General features: G+C 44.5%; 1 protein-coding gene across 3 annotated transcripts in view; it reads right to left on the minus strand.

Annotated features, from left to right (window-relative positions):
* The window catches only part of otud7a (OTU deubiquitinase 7A), a 317,398-nt gene that overhangs the window by 128,478 nt on the left and 165,425 nt on the right, over positions 1 to 23,495 (minus strand). For all 3 annotated transcript variants that reach the window (XM_073024744.1, XM_073024742.1, XM_073024743.1), the window contains 2 exons: positions 18,329 to 18,499; positions 10,069 to 10,287 (listed from right to left, as the gene is read on the minus strand). In XM_073024744.1, coding sequence (XP_072880845.1) covers positions 10,069 to 10,287; positions 18,329 to 18,499 — 390 coding nt within the window. The remainder of the gene's footprint in view (positions 1 to 10,068; positions 10,288 to 18,328; positions 18,500 to 23,495) is intronic.

Below are 23,495 nucleotides of genomic sequence, written 5' to 3' on the forward strand. Positions count from 1 at the left end.
CCTCTCCCTTCCCCCATCCCACTTTCACTGTGCCTCCTCTTCCAGCTGCCTATCACCTCTCTCATGATTCTGCCTTCTTCTACTATCCACAGAGCTTTCCCCTTAGATTCCTTCTTCACCTTTCCTACCTATCCCCTCCCTGCTTCCCCTTCCCCTACCCCTTGATCTTTCCTCTGATTGGTTTTTCACATGGCACCTACCAGCCTTCTCCTTTCCACCCTCCCCCCTCCTTCTTTATAGGCTGCCCCCTCCTTCTTCAGTCATGACGAAGGGTCTCGGCCCAAAACATTGACTACTCGTTTCCACGGATGCTGCCTGACCTGCTGAGTTCCTGCAGCTTATTTGTACATGTTGATTTGACCACAGCATCTGCAGTGTACTTTGTGTTAAGAAGTTCAGTCGCTTGGCATTCAAGATATAGTAAATAGAATTAGACATTGGCTTTCTGGGAGAAGTCAGAAAGTGGTGGTAGGTGGTAGTCTTTCTGACTGCAGGCCACAAGTAAAAAGACAAGAATTATGAAGGGCTTTAATGGGATGGAGATGAAGAAACCAAGTAACCCCCTTATCCAGACTTGCTAAAAAGTGCAAATAGTTTCTGTGACTCATTTATTATATAACTTAATATCAAATAATGTAATATTTGAGGAATGTGTACTTGCTGGAGAGTGCCACAAGGATCGCTGCTGGATCTGTTGTTGTTCACTGGATAATGTGGTTCACTGGATCAGCAATTTGCAAATGACACCAAGATTAGGGGTGTATTAGACAGCAAGGACAACTATCACTGCTTTCAGCTGGATCTGGACCAGCTTTAAAACTGGGCTGAAAAATGGCAGATGGTACTTAATGTGTGAGGTGTTGCAATTTAGGAGGACAAGCAAGGGTTGGTTTTACATAATGAGGGGTAGAGTAATAAGGAATGTGGTAGAACAAAGGGATCTGGGAATACAGGTCCATAATTCCTTGTAAGTAGCCTCACAAGTAGATAGGGTCGTAAAGAAAGCTTTTGGCACAATGCATTTGGGATGATATGTTGAAGTAGTGTAAGATGTTGGTGAGGCCTAATTTGGAGGACTCAAAAGGTTCAATTATTATCAAAGAATACAACTCTAATATTCTCCTCCAAATAGTCACAAAACCAACAAAAAAACAGCAACACGATCATCAATCATCAAGTTCCTCCACCCCGCACAGAAAACAAAAATGGAACAGGCACATCACCCCACAAACCCCCCTCCCCCACACACAAAAATAGATCGAGCAAGAAACACAAAATATAAAAAACTACAAGAATGAGAAAAAGTCTGAATAGTTCAAGTCCATATCTATAATCCCCCTACAGCAGCAAAGTGATCCCATCAGCAATCAAAAGGCAGCCTCCCCTCTCCAGCTGTAGAGCAGGCAGCTGGCGCTCACCCTCTGCATTCACTTCAATGTTTCAATCACCCTCATCACTTCAATCAGCTTTGATTGGTGAAATGGAATTGAACATCGGCTCATGCCCTGACCCACATTTGCCTTCTCACCACAAGCTTTGTACATGCTGCCTCTGCCTCCCGGAATCCTCTCAGAAACTGCAGAATGCTAGCACACCCCAACAATCTCCAGACTGCAAATCACAGGCTCCAACATTTTTAGAATCACATTTAAGATGAAAAACGAATGTAAAAGATATAAAAGAAGTGAAATATATGGTTTCATGGTCTATCCAGAAGATGTCACAGGCACCGTCTTGACCAGAACCAGTTACCTGACTCCTGAAAAATTGTGTGCAGTTTTGGTCACCTACCTACAGGAAAGATGTACCGTAGATTTCGCACTACAGAGCGCACCTGATTAAAAGCCGCTGGCTCTAATTTTAGAAAGAAAATCAATTTTGTACTTGTACAAGCCGCACCGGATTTTAGGCCGCAGGTGTCCAACGTTGTAATATGAGATACTTACACAGAAAGATATTACACGTGAGGATTTTTTAACTTTTAATTAAATCCATATGGTAACATAAACAAATACATATTGCAAATGCCTTTAACTTAAAAGCAGGGTCTAACGTGCTCGGGTCTAATGTGCTCGGGTCTAATGTGCTCGGCTAATGTGCTCGGGTCTAACGTGCTCGGCTAATGTGCTCGGGTCTAACGTGCTCGGCTAACGTGCTCGGGTCTAATGTGCTCGGGTCTAACGTGCTCGGGTCTAACGTGCTCGGGTCTAACGTGCTCGGCTAATGTGCTCGGGTCTAATGTGCTCGGGTCTAACGTGCTCGGGTCTAACGTGCTCGGGTCTAATGTGCTATCGCAAACCGGTATTTCCCACAAGACGCGGCAAAACCGGATGTGATGTCATAGTATCCCGGGATGTACAGAAAACAAATAGATAGATAGATACTTTATTCAACTAGAAAATACTAACAAATGAATTACTAAGCGAAAATATTATATACTAAATAACTGCCATAAAGGCAGCACAATGCTTTTCTTCGAGTGTTTTCCATGTTGATGAGGGTGAGTACAAATGACTGATTTACAATAATTTAATTGTGAAAGTGCGCTTGATTTATCGTACGATTTCATTGGACCTCTGTGAACTACTCATCAATTTTATTGGTCTACTGTTACGAGGCAAAATGTTTTTGGCGGCATGAAAAAAATCATGCATCAGCCGCACCGTAGTAAAGGCCGCAGTGTTCAAAGCTGTTCAAAGCGTGGGAAAAAAGTAGCGGCTTATAATCCGACATCTACGGTAAATAAGATTGAAAGAGTACAAAGAATATTTACAAGAACGTTGCCAAGACTGGAGGACTGAGGTCGAATAGGTTAAAATTTTATTCCCAAAATGTAGAAGATTGAGAAGAGATTTGATAGAGGTATACGATATTATGAGGGATATAGATAGGGTAAGTGCAAGTAGGCTTTTTCCACTGAGGTTGGGTGAGAATAGAACTAGAGTTTATTGGTTAAAGGTGAAAGGCGAAGTGTTTGAGGAGAAGCTTTTTCACCTGAAGGGTGGTGAAAGTATGGAGCAGGCTGCCAGCGCAAGTGGTGGATGTGATTTTGATTTCGACGTTTAAGAGAAGTTTGGATAGGTACGTGGATGGAAGAGGTATGGTCCAGGTGCAGGTCGCTGAGACTAAGGAGTTTAAATATTTCAGCATGGATTAGATGGGCTGAAGGAACTGTTTCTGTACTGTAGCTCTCAATGACTATTTGGCTTATCAATGCTGCTGTTTAAAATTCCATGCAGAACCTTTTACAGCCTAACAACCTTTTGATGCTCTCTCTCTCTGTATCCTTTCTCCCTCTCATCTATCAACAGACTTCCCTTTACTTGGGATAATGTTCAATCATTGTGAACTCCAGCAAGTACACATTCCTCAAATTTTACATTATTTGATATTAAGTTATAAAAGAAATGAGTCACAGAAACTATTTGCACTTTTTAGCAAGTCTGGATAAGGGGGTTACTTGGTTTCTTCATCTACATCCCATTAAAGCCCTTCATAATTCTTGTCTTTTATTTGTTTTTACTCTATCAAAATATTTTCAATTCTTCTTGGTAATATCTTTACAATATATTTTATATTTATCCTTCAATGATTCATTGCTCCTTTTGTCAAAAGATAGACTGGAGCGTAAACAATACCCTGTGGCGACCCACTTCCCAGCGCACTCGAACCGGCTCACAAAGTGGCGCGCGCCGGCATTGAGGCCGGTCCCAAAGAGGGCGCCAAGCCTGCTTCACCAGCAAGGGGAAAAAGCCCGCGCGCGGGACGGGACTGTGAATACGCATTCCTGCCCGGGGAGGGCGGGAAAAGGAAGGCTTTAAAGCAAGGCCGCGAAGTTTGAATAAACCTCTTTACAACTGCAGCTCACCGACTATGTGTCGTTATTTCAGCGCTGTGTGTAGCACACCACTACAATTGGTGACCCCGACAGCCCAAACGATATTTGGACTGGAGATGAACAATGCCGCATCTGTTCATGCAGTTTCATTAAAACTGCCAAGCTTCTGGACGCTGTGACCTCACCTATGGTTCCAGCAAGCAGAAGCCCAATTCCACATTCGGCAGATAACCTCGGATGCCACATGTTACTATTATGTGGTGAGCTCCCTCGACAAGGAGACAGCCGCCCAGGTTGAGGAGTTCATACAAATACACAGAATTCAAAGCCTTGCTCATAAGGACTTTCGGACTCTCACGGCGCGAGCGAGCTGCCCGCTTACTGCACCTGGATGGTTTGGGGGACAGGCCACCGTCGGCTTTGATGAACGAGATGCTCTCCCTGGCCGGAGGTCACAAGCCCTGCCTCATGTTTGAGCAGGCGTTCCTGGAGCAGCTGCCCGAGAACATACGCTTGCTGCTGTCCGACGCGGATTTCAGCGACCCCCCCGGAAGGTGGCGGCCCGGGCGGACATGCTGTGGAAAGCCAAGAAGGAGAGTGGGGCGTCCGTCGCACAGATCACCAGGCCACGCTCCCAGCAGCAAACCAGACCAGGCCCGGCCACAGAGCCCGCTAACCCCAGAGGCAGGGGTGAGGAGACCAATGAACAATGGTGCTTCTACCACCAGGAGTGGGGCGCAGAAGCCCGCCGCTGTAGCCCAACCTGCGTACCCAAAAACCTGCAAAACTGTAAGTTCGTTTTTGTATGACAGGGCGGACATCGGGCACTGGTACAGCGGCCCTACGAGGGGCTGTTTACGGTGATCAGAAACAACGGGTCCACATTCATGCTGGAGGAGGTTTTCACACTGGCGCATGTGGACTCAAACCAGCCCATGTGGACTTGGCGCAGCCAGTCGAGATTCAGGCATCAAGGCGCAGGGGCAGACCACCCAAACAGAGTCCGACCCAGAATGAGGACAGTGGGGGGTGTATCGCCGGTTCTGTGGGGGGGGGGGGTTATGTGGCGACCCACTTCCCAGCGCACTCGAACCGGCTCACAAAGTGGCGCGCGCCGGCATTGAGGCCGGTCCCAAAGAGAGCGCCAAGCCTGCGTCACCAGCAAGGGGAAAAGCCCGCGCGCGGGACGGGACTGTGAATCCTACAGCATTCCCGCCTGGGGATGGCGGGAAAAGGAAGGCTTTAAAGCGAGGCCGTGAAGTTTGAATAAACCTCTTTGCAACTGCAGCTCACCGACTACGTGTCGTTATTTCAGCGCTGTGTGTAGCACACCACTACAACCCTAAGTATGATTGAACCAAAGATCAAAATATATTGAGAATGTACTCTATTTCTGCCTTGTCAGTTCCACTATTACTCCTGTAACTTTACATGTCCGTACCTCTACACTTTTGTTACAACACTGTATTTGGTTTCTCATTTATTGAAGTTTGGGGCCTCTAATCCCCTTTGTAAATGACAGTGCATAATGTTGAAAGTCGATGTCAATGTGGTAAGAATGAAAAAAGGGATTACTGTAGGATCGCTGCACATGGATAGTGATGCAAACCCATTGGGTGAGGTGGGGTGTTTCTGTACTGTGTTCCATTAGAACATGAAATTTAAATGGCTGAATGTAAATATAATCTAAATATACTTAAAAACATAGAAACATACAAAACCTACAGCACAATACAGGCCCTGCGGTCCACAAAGTTGTGCCGAACATGTCCCTACCTTAGAAATTACTATGCTTAACCATAGACCTTTATTTTACTAATCTCCAGGATTACGGCTGCACAGGTGGAAGGTCAACTGAGGAAGATCTGTAGCAGCAAGGCGGCTGGACCTGATAGAGTTTCCCCACGTTTACTGAGGGCCTGTGCGACTGAGCTGGGAGAACCACTACAGCGCATCTTCAACATGAGCCTGAAGCAGAGAAGAGTACCCAGACAGTGGAAAACATCCTGTATTGTCCGAAGGAGTTGAATGACTTCAGACCTGTTGCCTTGACGTCGCACGTGATGAAGACCATGGAGCGGCTGATAATACAGAATCTGAGGCCACAAACCAGGCACGCCCAGGATCCTCTTCAGTTTGCGTATAAGGAGAAGGTGGGAGTGGAGGATGCTATGACGTATTTGCTGCACAAATCACTCTCTCACCTAGATGGGGTCAGTTGTGCTGTGAGGATTACATTCCTTGACTTCTCTAGTGCCTTTAACACCATCCAGCCCAAGATCTTAAGGCACAAACTAACGGAGATGGGAGTAGACTCTCACATGATGGATTGGATAGTGGACTACTTGACAGATAGACCTCAGTATGTGCGGTTGGGAGACTGTAGGTCTGACACGGTGGTCAGCAGCACAGGAGCGCCGCAGGGAACCGTACTCTCTCCGGTCCTGTTCACCCTGTACACATCAGACTTCCAATATAACTCGGAGTCCTGCCATGTGCAGAAGTTCGCTGATGACACGGCCAAGCGGGGTGTGTCAGGAATGGACAGGAGGAGGAGTATAGGAAACTGATACAGGACTTTGTGATATGGTGCAACTCAAACTACCTGCGTCTCAATATCACCAAGACCAAGGAGATGGTGGTGGACTTTAGGAGATCTAGGCCTCATATGGAGCCAGTGATCATTAATGGAGAATGTGTGGAGCAGATTAAGACCTACAAGTATCTGGGAGTACAGTTAGACGAGAAGCTAGACTGGACTGCCAACACAGATGCCTTGTGCAGGAAGGCACAGAGTCGACTGTACTTCCTTAGAAGGTTGGCGTCATTCAATGTCTGTAGTGAGATGCTGAAGATGTTCTATAGGTCAGTTGTGGAGAGCGCCCTCTTCTTTGTGGTGGCGTGTTGGGGAGGAAGCATTAAGAAGAGGGACGCCTCACGTCTTAATAAGCTGGTAAGGAAGGCGGGCTCTGTCGTGGGCAAAGTACTGGAGAGTTTAACATCGGTAGCTGAGCGAAGGGCGCTGAGTAGGCTACGGTCAATTATGGATAACTCTGAACATCCTCTACATAGCACCATCCAGAGACAGAGAAGCAGTTTCAGCGACAGGTTACTATCGATGCAATGCTCCTCAGACAGGATGAAGAGGTCAATACTCCCCAATGCCATTAGGCTTTACAATTCAACCGCCAGGACTTTTTAAAAGCTATTATTAATGCTTTTTGAGATAGTGATTTAGATGCATATCATATTTTTTACTGAGTTAAGTATTGTATGTAATTAGTTTTGCTACAACAAGTGTATGGGACATTGGAAAAAAAGTTGAATTTCCCCAAGGGGATGAATAAAGTATCTATCTATCTATCTATCTATCTATCTATCTATCTATCCATGTACCTATCTAAAAGTCTCTTAAAAGACCCCATCGTATCCCACTCCACCACCATTGCTGGCAGCCCATTCCATGCACTCACCACTCTCTGAGTAAAAAACTTACCCCTGACATCTCCTCTGTACCTAATCCCCAGCACCTTAAACCTGTGTCCTCTTGTGGCAACCATTTCAGCCCTGGGAAAAAGCCTCTGACTTTCCACACAATTAATGCCTCACATCATCTTATACACCTCTATCAGGTCACCTCTCATCCTCCATCGCTCCAAGGAGTAAAGGCCGAATTCACTCAACCTATTCTCATAAGGACCATAGAACCATAGAACATTACAGCACAGTACAGGCCCTTCAGCCCTCCATGTTGTGCCGACCCATATAATCCTTTAAAAAAGTACTAAACCCACACTACCCCATAACCCTCCATTTTTCTTTCATCCATGTGCCTGTCCAAGAGGCTCTTAAATACCCCTAATGTTTTAGTCTCCAACACCATCCCTGGCAAGTCATTCCAGGCACTCACAACCCTCTGTGTAAAAAACTTACCCCTGATGTCTCTCCTAAACTTTGCTCCCTTAATTTTGTACATATGCCCTCTGGTGTTTGCTATTGGTGCCCTGGGAAACAGGTACTGACTATCCACCCTATCTATGCCTCTCATAATCTTGTAGACTTCTATCAAGTCCCCTCTCATTCTTCTACACTCCAAAGAGAAAAGTCCCAGCTCTGCTAACCTTGCTTCATATGACTTGTTCTCCAAACCAGGCAACATCCTGGTAAATCTCCTCTGCACCTTCTCCAGAGCTTCAACATCCTTCCTGTTGTGAGGCAACAAGAACTGAGCACAGTACTCCAAGTCCGGTCTGAGCAGGCTCCTATATAGCTGCAACATTACCTCTTAGCTCCTAAATTCAATTCTACGATTGATGAAGGCCAATACACCATACGCCTTCTTAACCACAGAGTCAACCTACAGAGCAGCTTTGAGTGACCTATGGACTCGGACCCCAAGATCCCTCTGATCCTCCACATTGCCAAGAGTCTTACCATTAATACTATATTCTGCCATCATATTTGACCTACCAAAATAAACCACCTCACACTTATCTGGGTTGAACTCCATCTGCCACTTCTCAGCCCAGTTTTGCATCCTATCAATGTCCCGCTGTAAACTCTGACAGCCCTCCACACTATCCACAATACCTCCAACCTTTATGTCATCAGCAAACTTACTAACCCATCCCTCCACTTCCTCATCCAGGTCATTTATAAAAATCATGAAGAGTAAGGGTTGCAGAACAGATCCCTGAGGTACCCCACTGGTAACCAACCTCCATGCAGAATATGACCCGTCGACAACCACTGCTTGCCTTCTGTGGGCAAGCCAGTTCTGGATCCAAAAGCAATGGCCCCTTAGATCCCATGTCTCTTTACTTTCTCAATAAGCCTCGCATGGGGTACCTTATCAAATGCCTTGCTGAAATCCATATACACTACACCTACTGCTCATCCTTCATCAATGTGTTTAGTTACATCCTCAAAAAATTCAATCAGGCTCGTAAGGCACGACCTGCCCTTGACAAAGCCATGCTGACTTTTCCTAATCATATTATGCCTCTCCAAATGTTCATAAATCCTGCCTCTCAGGACCTTCTCCATCAACTTACCAACCACTGAAGTAAGACTCACTGGTCTATAATTTATTGAACTATCTCTACTCCTTTCTTGAATAAAGGAACAACATTCGCAACCCTCCAATCCTCCGGAACCTCTCCCGTCCCTATTGATGATACAAAGATCATAGCCAGAGGCTCAGCAATCTCCTCCCTCACCTCCCACAGCAGCCTTGGGTACATCTCATCCAGTCCCAAAGACTTATCCAACTTGATGCTTTCCATAAGCTCCAGCACATCCTCTTTCTTAATATCTACATGCTCAAGCTTTTCCAGTCTGCTGAAAGTCATTACTACAATCACCAAGTGAATACAAAAGTAAAGTATTCATTAATTACCTCTGCTATTTCCTCTGGTTCCATACACTCTTTCCCACTGTCACACTTAATAGGTCCTATTCTTTCACGTCTTATCCTCTTGCTCTTCACATACTTGTAGAATGCCTTGGGGTTTTCCTTAATTCTGCCTGCCAAGGCCTTCTCATGGCCCCTTCTGGCTCTCCTAATTTCCTTCTTAAGCTCCTTCCTATTAGCCTTATAATCTTCTAGATCTCTAACATTACCTAGCTCTCTGAACCTTTTGTAAGCTTTTCTTTTCTTCTTGACTAGATTTATTACAGCCTTTGTACACCACAGTTCCTGTACCCTACCATAAATAACTTCCTTATCTCATTGGAACGTACTTATATAGAACTCTACACAAATCTCCCCTGAATATTTGCCACATTTTTTCCATACTTTTCTCTGAGAACATCTGCTTCCAATTTAAGCCTCCATTTTTCTGCCTGATAGCCTCATAATTCCCCTTACTCCAAATTAAACACCTTTCTAACTTGTCTCTCCAATGCTATTGTAAAGCAGACAGAATTATGATCACTATCTCCAAAATGCTCTCCCACTGAGAGATCTGGCATCTGACCAGGTTCATTTCCCAATACCAATTAGAACATGTGTATATACTTTTTCTGTATATTTTAGTGCAAACCACTATTTATTAGCAGTATCATTTTATTTTGGAACAGCTTCAAATTTTGACTTTCTATTATGAATATGATTGAATGTAATTTGTGTATATGGCAAACAGCAGTGATCCTAATAACCTGTTTTCATTGTATACACTAACATCATCTGCACCTCACATTAGCAGATTCATTTTAAGGAATTTTCTCACCTGCCTGTTCCAAGGCGACCATCGTTGATTGTTCAATCAAATCTCTTTCAATAAAGCTTCGAAAATCTTCACTGTAGACATTTAAATCAGGTAGCTGGAATGTGTAAATGGGCATCTCTAAAGGAAACTGTTCATTGTTGCATTCATTTGCCACTTGTGAACGAGCCAAGGACACAATAGCTGAACTTGCATGAGAAATTCCACGTGAGAGGCGTTTTTCTGTATTGAATAGGGAAAGACAATCAATCAGCAACCACTTTATAGTGAAAAGATAAATCCAGTAAAATACTGTACATCTCTATGTGCAGGAAATAGCAAAACCAATGAATTGACAAAGAAAATGGGAAAAAAAGAAAATGGTCAGGAAAAGGCATTATTTCTGATAGGCAAGCTAGATATTAGTGATAAAAGGATTTTCAAGTTAGTGTTTTTAAAACAATTATGTACAGTTGAATCGAGGATGCAGTACACTAGCAGATATCAGGAATCACTGAAGTAAAAGATGAAGTTACACTCTTGTGACAATCCAGGGTCAGAAATTTTATTCACTTTTGAAGATGAAGTGACATTCATGGGTTTTCTTTTACAAAGAACTCTGTTCAACAAGGTGTTCCAAAGAATATTATACAAGGGTTTAGAAACAACTTCATACATGGTGAAGTAAAACTATTCAATACTGAAAACACTCAGCAGGTCACATAGCATCTGTCAGTAGGGAGAGGAATTGATAGTTTTCCCAAGATGAATCTAAAATTGGAGAATATTTTGTCAAATTATCATACTAATATTTTGTTCTGCTCTTCATTGATGCTGCCTAACCGGCTGTGTATTTCCAGCATTTTCTGGATTAATTTAAGATTTCCAACAGTTAAAATCTTTTTGCATTTTGAATAAGGCAGATACTTTTAGTTGAAGAAAGGTTTGTCTATCAGGATTCTTTTGTTGCTCATTCCCTCTTGCAAATAAAACATTCATTAGAGTACAGAAATTAAGAAAAAAATTATTGAGATACAATGTGGAGTAGGTTCTTCCAGACCTTCGAGCCATACCACCCAACAATCCCCCAATTTAATCCCAGTTTAATTACGGGATAATTTACAATGACCAATTAGCCTACTAACAGGTATGTCTTTGGACTGTGGAAGGAAACTGGAGCACCGGAGGAACCCATGTGGTTTCGAGGAGAACGTACAAACTCTTTACAGGCAGCAGCAGGAATTGAAGCTGGGTCACCCATACTGTAAAACATTGTGTTCATGTGATAAAGTCTCAAGGGGATTCTCAGATTCCTGTAAATACTGGTTACGGTTGAGTCTGTGTGGTTTGAGAATGGCTGCAGCATGTTTGAACAGCTGCTCTTTGGAGTGAGTTAATGTCTCCTGATTTTTCACACCTTTTGGTTTCGGGTTAAAAAGCCCACAAAACCCACAAAAGGATGCCTCCTGAGTTTCCACACCTTTCGGTTTTGACAAAAGGCGGTTGCTGATGAAGATTAGACAAGACATTCCTTTCTTAATTAAAGCATAAAAGTTGGCGGATGTTCTTATCTTTGTAACTAAATTTTGGCTCCAACAAACCAGGTGGGACATTCCTTTCTTAATTAAAGTGGCTGGAGTGTCTATCAAACTGATTGTCTTTTTGCATCAATAGTCCACTTACTTGACTGGAATATCTATTTTGTTTGAGGTGATTAAGTGGTGTTTGTCTCGGACTATCACTGTTGCTGGACGTGTGACTGTGGGGGTTAGCTAGAAATTGTTTTCTGCATACGTGACAAAGATGGTATAAAAACTCTGTATCTCTGTGCTTCAACAGAGACTTCTGTGGCTGACTCTGTGAGAGTGCAGAAGGAGGGTTCTCTCTTGTAGCTTGTTACTAATAAAGGTGGAAAAGAATCAGCTGTGGTACTTGTTTCATTACATTGGGTTGATCACCGTTAACACATGGAGACATACAGCTATAATAAAAATCATGCAAAGTTGTGATTGTACAGGTTGAAGTTAAACAATATCCTAATTAACTTTTGGCAATTATCCTATTATTGAAGAGGTTTGCATGCCCATAGAATTTGAAGATATGGGAAAACATCAGCAAAAGAGAAGTGGTTTTGGTTATCTGATATGCAGATACAACATCCCAGCATGCAATTTCTTTAAGAGCAAATGTTCACTTAGGTATTTGGGGATAGGCCTCATTCAGAATAAAGCAATCCTGACAGTTTTTGATTCATTTGTTCATGTTTTGGGATCCGGACATCTTGGCAAGAACAACGATTATTACTCACCTCCAATTATCTTAAATTGAGTGGCTTGCTAGAACATTTTGGAGGGCATTTAACAGGAACAACTACGGTATATTAGAATGTTTGGAGTTATATGATGGCTACTTAAGGGTAGCAAGCTTTCTTCCCTGTGAGAGTCGAAGTAAATTAAGATGTGCGTTTCTGAAAGAGGTCGGGGTTAAAGTTAGAAAACAAATGTGATTTAATTATGTCTGGGTTAAAGTCAGAAAACAAATGTGATTTAATTATGTCTGATAAGCATGAATGCAGAAGCCCTGACAAGATTAACTGTTTGTGGAATCATTGAAGTCCTGAGATATGGACTATTGTTTTACAGAAATGTGTAAAAAAACAACTCCAAATATGGAATGGGATAAGACTATGTAACTCCCGAGGCAGGGAGGGGAGGGGTAAGGAAGAAGGATAAAACCTGCTGCCCTGTAAGGTTCAGGGTTCCCTTCTCTGAGGGAGCCCAGCTCTGCAGAACAGTTAATAAACTTTGTTTCCTTGAATTTGTCTTGAAGCCATTATTCGGGAACGTGGCTCGTTTCTGACAACTTGGGGGCTCGTCCGGGATCCACACTCCAGCCGTGAGGGGGGCAAGGAAGGACATCGGAGAAGGTGCACCCTGCCGAGTTCGGCAGTCCCTGATTCCTTGCTCGTCGCCCCACGCGGCTTGAGCGAGTGATATCCGGCGGACTCAAGGAAACAAAGAGGGGTTGTCAAGGCAGTTGAGACAGTGAGCGATCGAGTAATTTCTGTGCACAGGACCCAGGTAAGAGATCCTGCAGTGACGTGGTACACGAGAATTGTGGAACTACGGGGTTACCCTGCAGGTGGATCCTGCAGAGGCGTAGTGCACGAGAATTGTGGAACTACGGGGTTACCCTGCAGGTGAATCCTGCAGAGACGTAGTGCACGAGAATTGTGGAACCACGGGGTAGCCTGCGTGTGGATTCCTGGGCGATCGCGGAAATACAGGTTCCGGAATTGGACAGGAGTGATCGAGCTAGGTGGGTCACATTCAAATTAAATTCCTGCAGTGACGTGGTGCGCAAGGAGTGCGGAATCACGGGGTAGCCTGCGGGTGGATAGGAACCGGGCAAGTCCTCGAGATGGGAAATAAGGGGTCTAAGAGAGAAAAGGGTAAAGGAAATCCAGGCGCCAATGATGAAAAATACCCCGGGGTACCCCCTGATAGTCCGTTGGGACGGATGTTAGAAAATTGGGATTATGGGAGGTGAAAAGGGAAGTCAAAGAAAAAAAATGATACAGTACTGTGAATTGTGGTCCCGCCAACTGATCCAAGGGTCGGCTGTGTGGTGGCCTAAGTTCGGGTCTAGCGAGGATTGGGTACAACAAGCCCTTAATCTGTACGTGAACTCAAAACCTAACGTCAAACCCGAAGAAAGTGATTATGCTCTATGCTGGTTACCAACGACAAATAGTTATAAATTGAAAACGATAAATGAAGGGGGACAGAAAAAGAATACATGGGAGGTGCTCGAGCACCTGCCGCCCCCATATGTGCCCCCTACCGCTCCGCAAATCGATGACCTTGAGGAAAAGGAAAGAAAACCAAGAGATGAAGAAAGAGGGCGAAGAAACAAAAATGTGTCCCCTCCGAGAAGTCCCAATGGGAGGGGCAGAAGGGGGAACAGGTTACGTGAGCTTTCCCCTGACGAGCACAGAGGTTCGGACCTTTAAGAAAGAGATGAAAAATCTGTTAGAAGATCCTATGGGCCTTGCGGAACAATTGGACCAATTCCTGGGACCAAATACCTACACCTGGGATGAAATGTACTCAATAATGGGGACCCTATTCTCCGCACAAGAAAGGCAAATGATAAGACAAGCTGCAATAGCAGTCTGGGAAAGGGAGAAGCCCCAGGATGGACCAGGTGAACAAAAATTCCCATTAGTAGACCCACAATGGGATAAGCAATCGGAGGACGGAAGGAGGAATATGCGATATGTACGCGAATACATGATAAAAGGGATACAACTTCACTAAGGCCTTTGGAAGTCACCAGAACCCTGATGAAACCCCGTCAGATTTCCTGGATAGGATTCGGAAAAATATGCAACAATACGCAGGAGTAGACCCAGAGACAGAGGTGGGACAACAACTAATTCGAGTAGAGCTTGTGTCCAAAGCCTGGCCGGACATTAGGAAAAAGCTGGAGAAAATGGAAGATTGGAACAGCAAGCCCTTGAGTGAATTACTCCGTGAGGCTCAGAAGGTCTTTGTCAGAAGGGACGAAGAGAAACAAAAGAAGACAGCAAGGATAATGGTCCAGACAGTGCGACAAGTAACCGCAGATAGTAGAGAGAGACAGGGACCATGGTTGGATCGAGGTAGTAGCCAGGAGCAAGGAGGAGGGCTAAGGAAGGCTTTAAGATGTTTTCATTGCAACCAAGAGGGACACTTCAGGCGCGAGTGCCCCAGATACCGACGGGAAGTGCGCTCGTATGCCATGATGGAAGATGAAGACTAGGGAGGTCGGGGGTTCCACCCCTTGGGGAAAAATCATCGGCAGGAACCCCTGGTAAACTTGAAATTAGGTCCCCAAGGGTGTGACACAACCTTCATGGTCGGCTCAGTCCTGTGAGTTATACGCGCTCCAAAGGGCTCTGATAATATTGGTAAAGAGAGTCGGAACTGTATACACTGACTCCAAATACGCCTATGGGATAGTACATACATTTGGGAAGATATGGAAAGAAAGAGGACTGATAACGGCCAGGGGAAAAGGACTGGCACATGAACAAATGTTAAGTATGACATTGGAAGCCCTGGCCTTACCGACTGAAATTGCGGTAGTGCATGTACCCGGACACCAAAAAGGATCGACACCTGATGCTGTGGGGAACCGTCTGGCGGACGAGGAGGCCAAACGGGCAGCAGTTGAAGAACCGGTGCAACTCCTGACTTTGATACCAGTGAGAGAAGGACTTACTAAACTGCCTGTGTTTACTCAAATGGAGATTGACAACATGAACCAACTAGGAGCCCGGAAAGACGCTGATGGTAAATGGAGAATCCCCGATGGAAGACAGGTGCTAAATAAGGAAGTGACCCGCAACATACTCCAACAACTGCACCAACAGACCCACTGGGGAGCGCAGGCAATGTGTGACACGGTACTTAGGGAATATGCATGCAAGGGAATCTACACTTTGGCCCAACAAGAGGTAACCGGATGTCCAACGTGCCAGCGAATAAACAAGAAAGTGATGCGATCCATCCCGAGGCGGCCAGCCCCTGGCCATGAGACCCTTCCATAGGATCCAAATCGACTTCACCGAGCTGCCCCAAGTGCAGAGATGGAAATACTTATTGGTAATCGTGGATCACTTTACACGCTGGGTGGAAGCATACCCAACTACTAAGGCAGATGCGCCCACAGTAGCTCGAATACTACTTGAGAACATAATCCCCAGATATGGAATCGTGGGGTCCATAGACTCTGACCGGGGAACACACTTCACCTCCAAGACGCACCAGTTAATTTGCGATGCACTTGATATCGAATGGAAGTACCATACCCCATGGCATCCCCAGAGTTCGGGAAGACTAGAACGAATGAACAGCACCCTGAAGGCACAGCTAACCAAGTTGATGTTGGAAACCAAGCTACCATGGACCAAGTGTTTGCCGATCGCTCTCCTGAGAATACGTACAGCGCCCCGGAAGGACATAGGAGTATCTCCTTATGAGATGCTCTTTGGACTGCCACATTGGAATAAAATAGAGGGGTATCCCACACTACAGGGGGGTGATTTATTTGTAAAGAACAATTTACTGGCCTTGCCCCGTTCCTTTGCAGAACTGCGGAAAAAGGGTCTCTTGGCCCAGACTCCGCCGCTCGACTTTGCTTTACATCAGATCGTGCCTGGAGATTGGGTTCTGGTAAGGACCTGGAAGCCGGAGAAGTTACAGCCACAGTGGGAAGGCCCTTTCCAGGTCCTGCTAACAACAGAGGCGGCTGTACGGACAAAAGAAAAAGGGTGGACACACGCATCCAGGGTAAAAGGACCGGTGAAGCCCGAAAGCCGCACTGAGTGGACCTGTGTTCCCGGTGAAGAACCGTTGGTGGTGAAGCTAAAAAGGCAGCAAAAATGAACTCTATGTGGACTGTAACATTATTGACTGTAATATATTTGATTCTATATGTCGGGGAAATTGAATGGAAATGTGACAAGTGCAGAACCGTAGTACGAGTGGGGCAGAGGGTGTTCCCAGGATCATTTGTGTCCCACTCGCATGTGAATGATCAATGCTATGATCTAAGTAAGAGAGAAGAATGTTGGGAGAATAGTAAACCTTATTACCAAGTTTATAATAAGGGCTACTCAAGGAGATAAAGATGGGCGAGTGGAGTGATAAATGGTCACCAGCTCGCATCATTAAATACTATGGACCAGCAACCTGGGCCCAGGATGGGTCATGGGTATATCGTACACCGATCTATATGTTAAACCGAATTATTAGACTGCAGGCGGTGGTGGAAGTGATAACCAATCAAACGGCACTGGCATTGGAGCTGTTGGCAAAACAGCAGAGTCAGATGCGAACAGCAATATACCAGAACAGGCTGGCTGTGGATTACCTATTGGCCTCTGAAGGCGGGGTATGTGGGAAGTTCAATCTTACAAACTGTTGCCTTAAGATAGACGACAGTGGAAAGGCCGTGTTAAAAATATCCGACAAAATTCGGAAACTGGCCCACGTGCCAGTACAAAACTGGAGATCCCTGGGGAACATGAGTTGGCTAGATGGGCTACTGGGAGGTAGTTGGTGGTGCACCGCTCTCCTAGTAGCAGGCGGGGGTCTAATGATTCTCTTACTTTTGCCGTGTTTGATTCCTTGTATACGAACACTGATCAGGCGCAGTATATTCCAGCTCCAGGCAGTAGCGATACCCCAACATGGGACAAACGAGCTAAAACTTATGCTATTAAAGAAGAAAGTTGACCCTCCACGGGGGGCGGAGGAAGGACGGTGGGCCCCCTGGAAAGAGGAGAAATGCTAGCTGCTACGCACATCTTAAAAAGAAAAAGGGTGGAATTGTGAGAGTCGAAGTAAATTAAGATGTGCGTTTCTGAAAGAGGTCGGGGTTAAAGTCAGAAAACAAATGTGATTTAATTATGTCTGGGTTAAAGTCAGAAAACAAATGTGATTTAATTATGTCTGATAAGCATGAATGCAGAAGCCCTGACAAGATTAACTGTTTGTGGAATCATTGAAGTCCTGAGATATGGACTATTGTTTTACAGAAATGTGTAAAAAAACAACTCCAAATATGGAATGGGATAAGACTATGTACCTCCCGAGTCAGGGAGGGGAGGGGTAAGGAAGAAGGATAAAACCTGCTGCCCTGTAAGGTTCAGGGTTCCCTTCTCTGAGGGAGCCCAGCTCTGCAGAACTGTTAATAAACTTTGTTTCCTTGAATTTGTCTTGAAGCCATTATTCGGGAACGTGGCTCGTTTCTGACATTCCCTAAAATGACAGAAATCCAGTAAATCTGTGGTCACTATTACCAATAACTAGTTAACTTCTACAAATTCGTGATCATTTATTTTATATTCCAAGGTGAAATATAAACTCTGTTCAAATTGTTAATCAAGTCTCTCTCTAATCAATTAACTACTGTGCTATTGTCATATTCTGTAAAATATGACTTATTTCAGTCTGATTTTCGGCAGCAATTTCAGCAATGTTGCCCAGGGAGCCTGACTCATATGAATGAAGAAAACTTCAACAACAGTGAGAACAAAGCACAGCCAGGTAACTGTGTATAAGGAAAGTAGAACTTGCTTAGGAAAGTAGAGTAATACAATTCAACATTAAAATAGAAAATGCTGGAAATACTTAGCAAGTCAGGCTACATGTGTGGAAAGAGAAACAGTTACACAGTCAAAATATCTTCGAAATTGTTCAAGATGCTTGTAGGAACACTGGGAAACCATGATTACCTTGAGCAAGCTCATCTGGTCTCTGTTCACACTTGTTCACCTGATTGGATTGTTCTTTCTCTTGTTGTTTGCAGAAGCTTCCTTCATTGAACACACGAGGCAAGTTCCCAGTGTGAACTTGCCTAAGCTGTTCAAAGTCATTCAGTGCTGCACTCAGATCCCAATTCTTTCCTATAAATGTAAAATTATACATTAGTCCTTATTGTTTAAATATAATCAACATGAAATCTATTCAGCTGATGACCAAGATATACCAGTTGGTTGAGTGATGTCGCAGCAACAACCTTGCATTCAATATCAGTAAGCCCAAAGAGCTGATTGTGGACTTCAGAAAGTGTAAGACAAAGGAACACAAACCAATTCTCATAGAGGGATCAAAAGTGGAGATAATGAGCAATTTCAAGTTCCTGGATGTCAACATCTCCGAGGATCTAACCTGGTCCTCATACTGATACTGATGTAGCCATAAAAAAGGCAAGACAGTGACTATATTTCACTAGGAGTTTCAGAAGATTAGATTTGACTCCTAAAACACTCAAAAACTCCTACAGATGTACTGTAGAGAGCATACTAACAGGCTGAATCACTGTCGGGTATGGTGGTGGAGGTGGTGGTGGGGAACTGCACAGGATTGAAAGAAGCTACAGAAAATAATAAAATAAGTCAGCTCCATTATGGGTTCTAGTCACTATAGTATTGAAGACATCTTCAAGGAGCGGTACCTCAGAAAGGTAGTCTCCATTATTGGACCCCCATCATCCAGATCATGCCCTCTTCTCACTGTTACCATTAGGAAGGAGGCACACACTCAGCAATTCAGGAATAGCTTCTTCCCTTCTGCCATCTGATTTCTAAATGGACGTTGAACACTGCCTCACTTTTATTATTCCTGTTTCTACAACTATTTAATATACATATGTATTCTCACTGTAATTCATTTATTTTTTTCTATATTTATCATGTATTCCATTGTACTACTGCTAAGTTAACGAATTTCATATGCCGGTAACATTAAACCAGATTTTGATTCTAGTCTGAGCAGCCATGATCTTTAAGGTACCCATTGGGGACTAGATCAGGATTACCTGCTATTTTATGCAATTTTAGAATCGATGAGAAATTACAAGCCACCACACATACACTATTTGTTTACATAAAAACCTGAATGAAAATGATCACCTTAATGCAAGGAGGAGCTCACTAAAATGAGATCTGGCTTCCCTTGCTTCTTGGGGGGTGGCACGGGGGGGGGGGGGGGGGGAGAGTAGGCAAGGTGAGTGCAGGATGAATTTAGAACTCATGCTAAAACGTCGGCTACTTAAAGATTGGTGAGAAGGAACTGACGTTGTAATTCTTTAGAATTCTTTGTCCCAGAGGTCTGCTTTCTGTAAAATGTGTACATGGTTGAGATAACTTTGAAGGTTACGTTCACTGGCCTCAACTTCACTTTCACACCTAAAGGCCAGATCAGACTTACTGGGTCTATGACATACTTCTGTTCTTTTACCAGGGGAAAAACACAACGTTAATTATACCTTTTTCAGACACTAACATACACACATGTACTCTATTCACTTACATTTTAATATATTTATACCAGGAAATCACATTCCATGCACATAAAATATGGTCTACTTAGAACCCGAGAGCTGTATAAGCAGTGAATTCAGTTTAGATTAAAACAGTTATAACTCCTGGTTTCATGGAAATAATGAAAAACATATGAAAAAGACAAACTATTGTTCACCTGAGTAACAAATTACATATGTAAATGAAATACAGAACAAATTAGAATGCTACCATACTACCGCAGTACTATAAAACTGTGTATGTGCCAAATAGCTATCAACGAAGGAATTCATCCAGTGTACACCACTGTGTTCTTTTGGTTGACTATAAATGCATAAAATCAGCACAGGCACCAAATGCAAGATTATGGACTGCCTTCAAACAGTGCATTTCATGATTGCATCCTTTCTTTCTTTTTCAATATTTTTATTAATTTCTTACATAAAAGCATCCAGGTATAGTAAGATATATAATATATATCGATTACAATATATTGAAATCACAGATGAAGTTTAATTACCCCATATCCATATAGATTAAATTTAAACATAAAAATTGAAAAGAAATAATTTTATTATACAAATTTTGGAAGAGGACAGCGAGGCTGAGAAGAAGTGCGGCGGCGGCCATTTTCAAATTGCTTCTCAGATCGGAGTTCTGAGAGGCGGGACTGCGCAGGCGCGTGAAGGAGGCCTGGGAAGGAGGGAAGATATAAAAAGGAGAGAAGGAGTGAGGCAGTTCTCTTTTGGAAGAGGACAGCGAGGCTGAGAAGTGCGGCGGCGGCCATTTTCAAATTGCTTCTCAGATCGGAGTTCTGAGAGGCGGGACTGCGCAGGCGCGTGAAGGAGGCCTGGGAAGGAGGGAAGATATAAAAAGGAGAGAAGGAGTGAGGCAGTTCTCTTTTGGAAGAGGACAGCGAGGCTGAGAAGAAGTGCGGCGGCGGCCATTTTCAAATTGCTTCTCAGATCGGAGTTCTGAGAGGCGGGACTGCGCAGGCGCGTGAAGGAGGCCTGGGAAGGAGGGAAGATATAAAAAGAACGCAGCCTTAAGCAGCGGGCAGCTTCGTTTGCGGGCAGCGGAGTGAGTCGGGAGCAGAGTGTAGGGCTTGGGCTCAGAGGGCTTAGGCGGAAGAGGGCACAGTAGGCTTATCTTTTAGTTCTTGTTATTTTCAGTTATTCGGGAGGTATGAGTGTGAGGGCAGCTTGTTGTTCTCGGTGTCGGATGTGGGAGATCCTGGAGTCTCCGAGCCTCCCGGACGTCCACATCTGCGCCAGGTGCGCCGAACTGCAGCTCCTGAGGGACCGAATTAGGGAACTGGAGCTGCAGCTCGATGACCTTCGCCTGGTCAGGGAGAGTGAGGAGGTGATAGAGAGGAGTTACAGGCAGGTGGTCACTCCGGGGCCACGGGAGGCAGATAGGTGGGTCACGATCAGGAAGGGGAAGGGGCAGGTACTAGAGAGTACCCCAGTGGCTGTACCCCTTGACAATAAGTACTCATGTTTGAGTACTGTTGGGGGGGACAGCCTACCTGGAGGAAGTGACAGTGGCCGGGCCTCCAGCACAGAGGACGGCCCTGTAGCTCAGAAGGGTAGGGATAGAAGAAAGAGGACCATAGTAATAGGGGACTCGATAGTCAGGGGTTCAGACAGGCGGTTCTGTGGAGGTGATCGGGAGTCCCGGATGGTTGTTTGCCTCCCTGGTGCCAGGGTCCGGGACGTTTCTGATCGCGTCCAAGATATCCTGAAGTGGGAGGGTGAGGAGCCAGAGGTCGTGGTACATGTAGGTACCAATGACATAGGTAGGAAAGGGGAAGAGGTCCTGAAACGAGAGTATAGGGAGTTAGGAAGGCAGTTAAGAAGAAGGACCGCAAAGGTAGTAATCTCGGGATTACTGCCTGTACCACGCGACAGTGAGAGTAGGAATGGAATTAGGTGGAGGATGAATGCGTGGTTGAGGGATTGGAGCAGGGGGCAGGGATTCAAGTTTCTGGATCATTGGGACCTCTTCTGGGGCAGGCGTGACCTGTTCAAGAAGGACGGGTTACACTTGAATCCTGGGGGGACCAATATCCTAGCGGGGAGGTTTGCTAGGGCTACGGGGCAGACTTTAAACTAGTAAGATGGGGGGGCGGAAATCAATTTGAGGAAACTATGGGAGAGGAGGTTAGTTCACCAGTAGAGCAAGTAAGTAGACCGTGTGTGAGGGAGGACAGGCAGGTGATGGAGGAGGGATGCGCTCAGCCCGAAGTTGTAGGGGAGAAGAAAGAAAAGGATAATAAATTTGAATGCATTGCTAGGGATGAAAAGAGAGGAGGAGGTGGAGAGTATCTTAAATGTATCTATTTTAATGCTAGGAGCATTGTAAGAAAGGTGGATGAGCTTAAAGTGTGGATTGATACATGGAATTATGATGTTGTAGCTATTAGTGAAACATGGTTGCAGGAAGGGTGTGATTGGCAACTAAATATTCCTGGATTTAGTTGCTTCAGGTGTGATAGAGTAGGAGGGGCCAGAGGAGGAGGTGTTGCATTGCTTGTCCGAGAAAATCTTATGGCGGTGCTTTGGAAGGATAGATTACAGAGCTCCTCTAGGGAGGCTATTTGGGTGGAATTGAGGAATGGGAAAGGTGTAGTAACACTGATAGGAGTGTATTATAGGCCACCTAATGGGGAGCGTGAGTTGGAAGAGCAAATGTGTAAGGAGATAGCAGATATTTGTAGTAAACACAAGGTGGTGATTGTGGGAGATTTTAATTTTCCACACATAGATTGGGAAGCTCATTCTGTAAAAGGGCTGGATGGTTTAGAGTTTGTGAAATGTGTGCAGGATAGCTTTTTGCAACAATACATAGAAGTACCGACTAGAGATGGGGCAGTGTTGGATCTCCTGTTAGGGAATGCGATAGGTCAGCTGACAGATGTATGTGTTGGGGAGCACTTCGGGTCCAGTGATCACAATAGCATTAGCTTCAATATAATTATGGAGAAGGACAGGACTGGACCTAGAGTTGAGATTTTTGATTGGAGAAAGGCTAACTTTGAGGAGATGCGCAGGGATTTAGAGAGAGTGGAATGGGTCAAGTTGTTTTATGGGAAGGATGTAATAGAGAAATGGAGGTCATTTAAGGGTGAAATTATGAGGGTACAGAATCTTTATGTTCCTGTTCGGTTGAAAGGAAAGATTAAAGGTTTGAAAGCGCCATGGTTTTCAAGGGATATTAGAAACTTGGTTCGAAAAAAGAGGGATGTCTACAATAGATATAGGCAGCATGGAGTAAAGGAATTGCTCGAGGAATATAAAGAATGTAAAAGGAAACTTAAGAAAGAGATTAGAAAAGCTAAAAGAAGTTACGAGTTTGGTTTGGCAAATAAGGTGGAAGTAAATCCGAAAGGCTTCTACAGTTATATTAAAAGCAAGAGGATAGTGAGGGATAAAATTGGTCCCTTAGAGAATCAGGGTGGTCAGCTATGTGTGGAGCCGAGGGAGATGGGAGAGATTTTGAACGATTTCTTCTCTTCGGTATTCACTAAGGAGAAGGATATCGAATGGTGTAAGGTGTGGGAAACAAGTAAGGAAGTTATGGAACCTATGACAATTAA

Source organism: Hemitrygon akajei, chromosome 21 (genome assembly GCF_048418815.1).
Source record: "Hemitrygon akajei chromosome 21, sHemAka1.3, whole genome shotgun sequence".
In the NCBI taxonomy this organism is placed as follows: Eukaryota; Metazoa; Chordata; class Chondrichthyes; order Myliobatiformes; family Dasyatidae; genus Hemitrygon; species Hemitrygon akajei.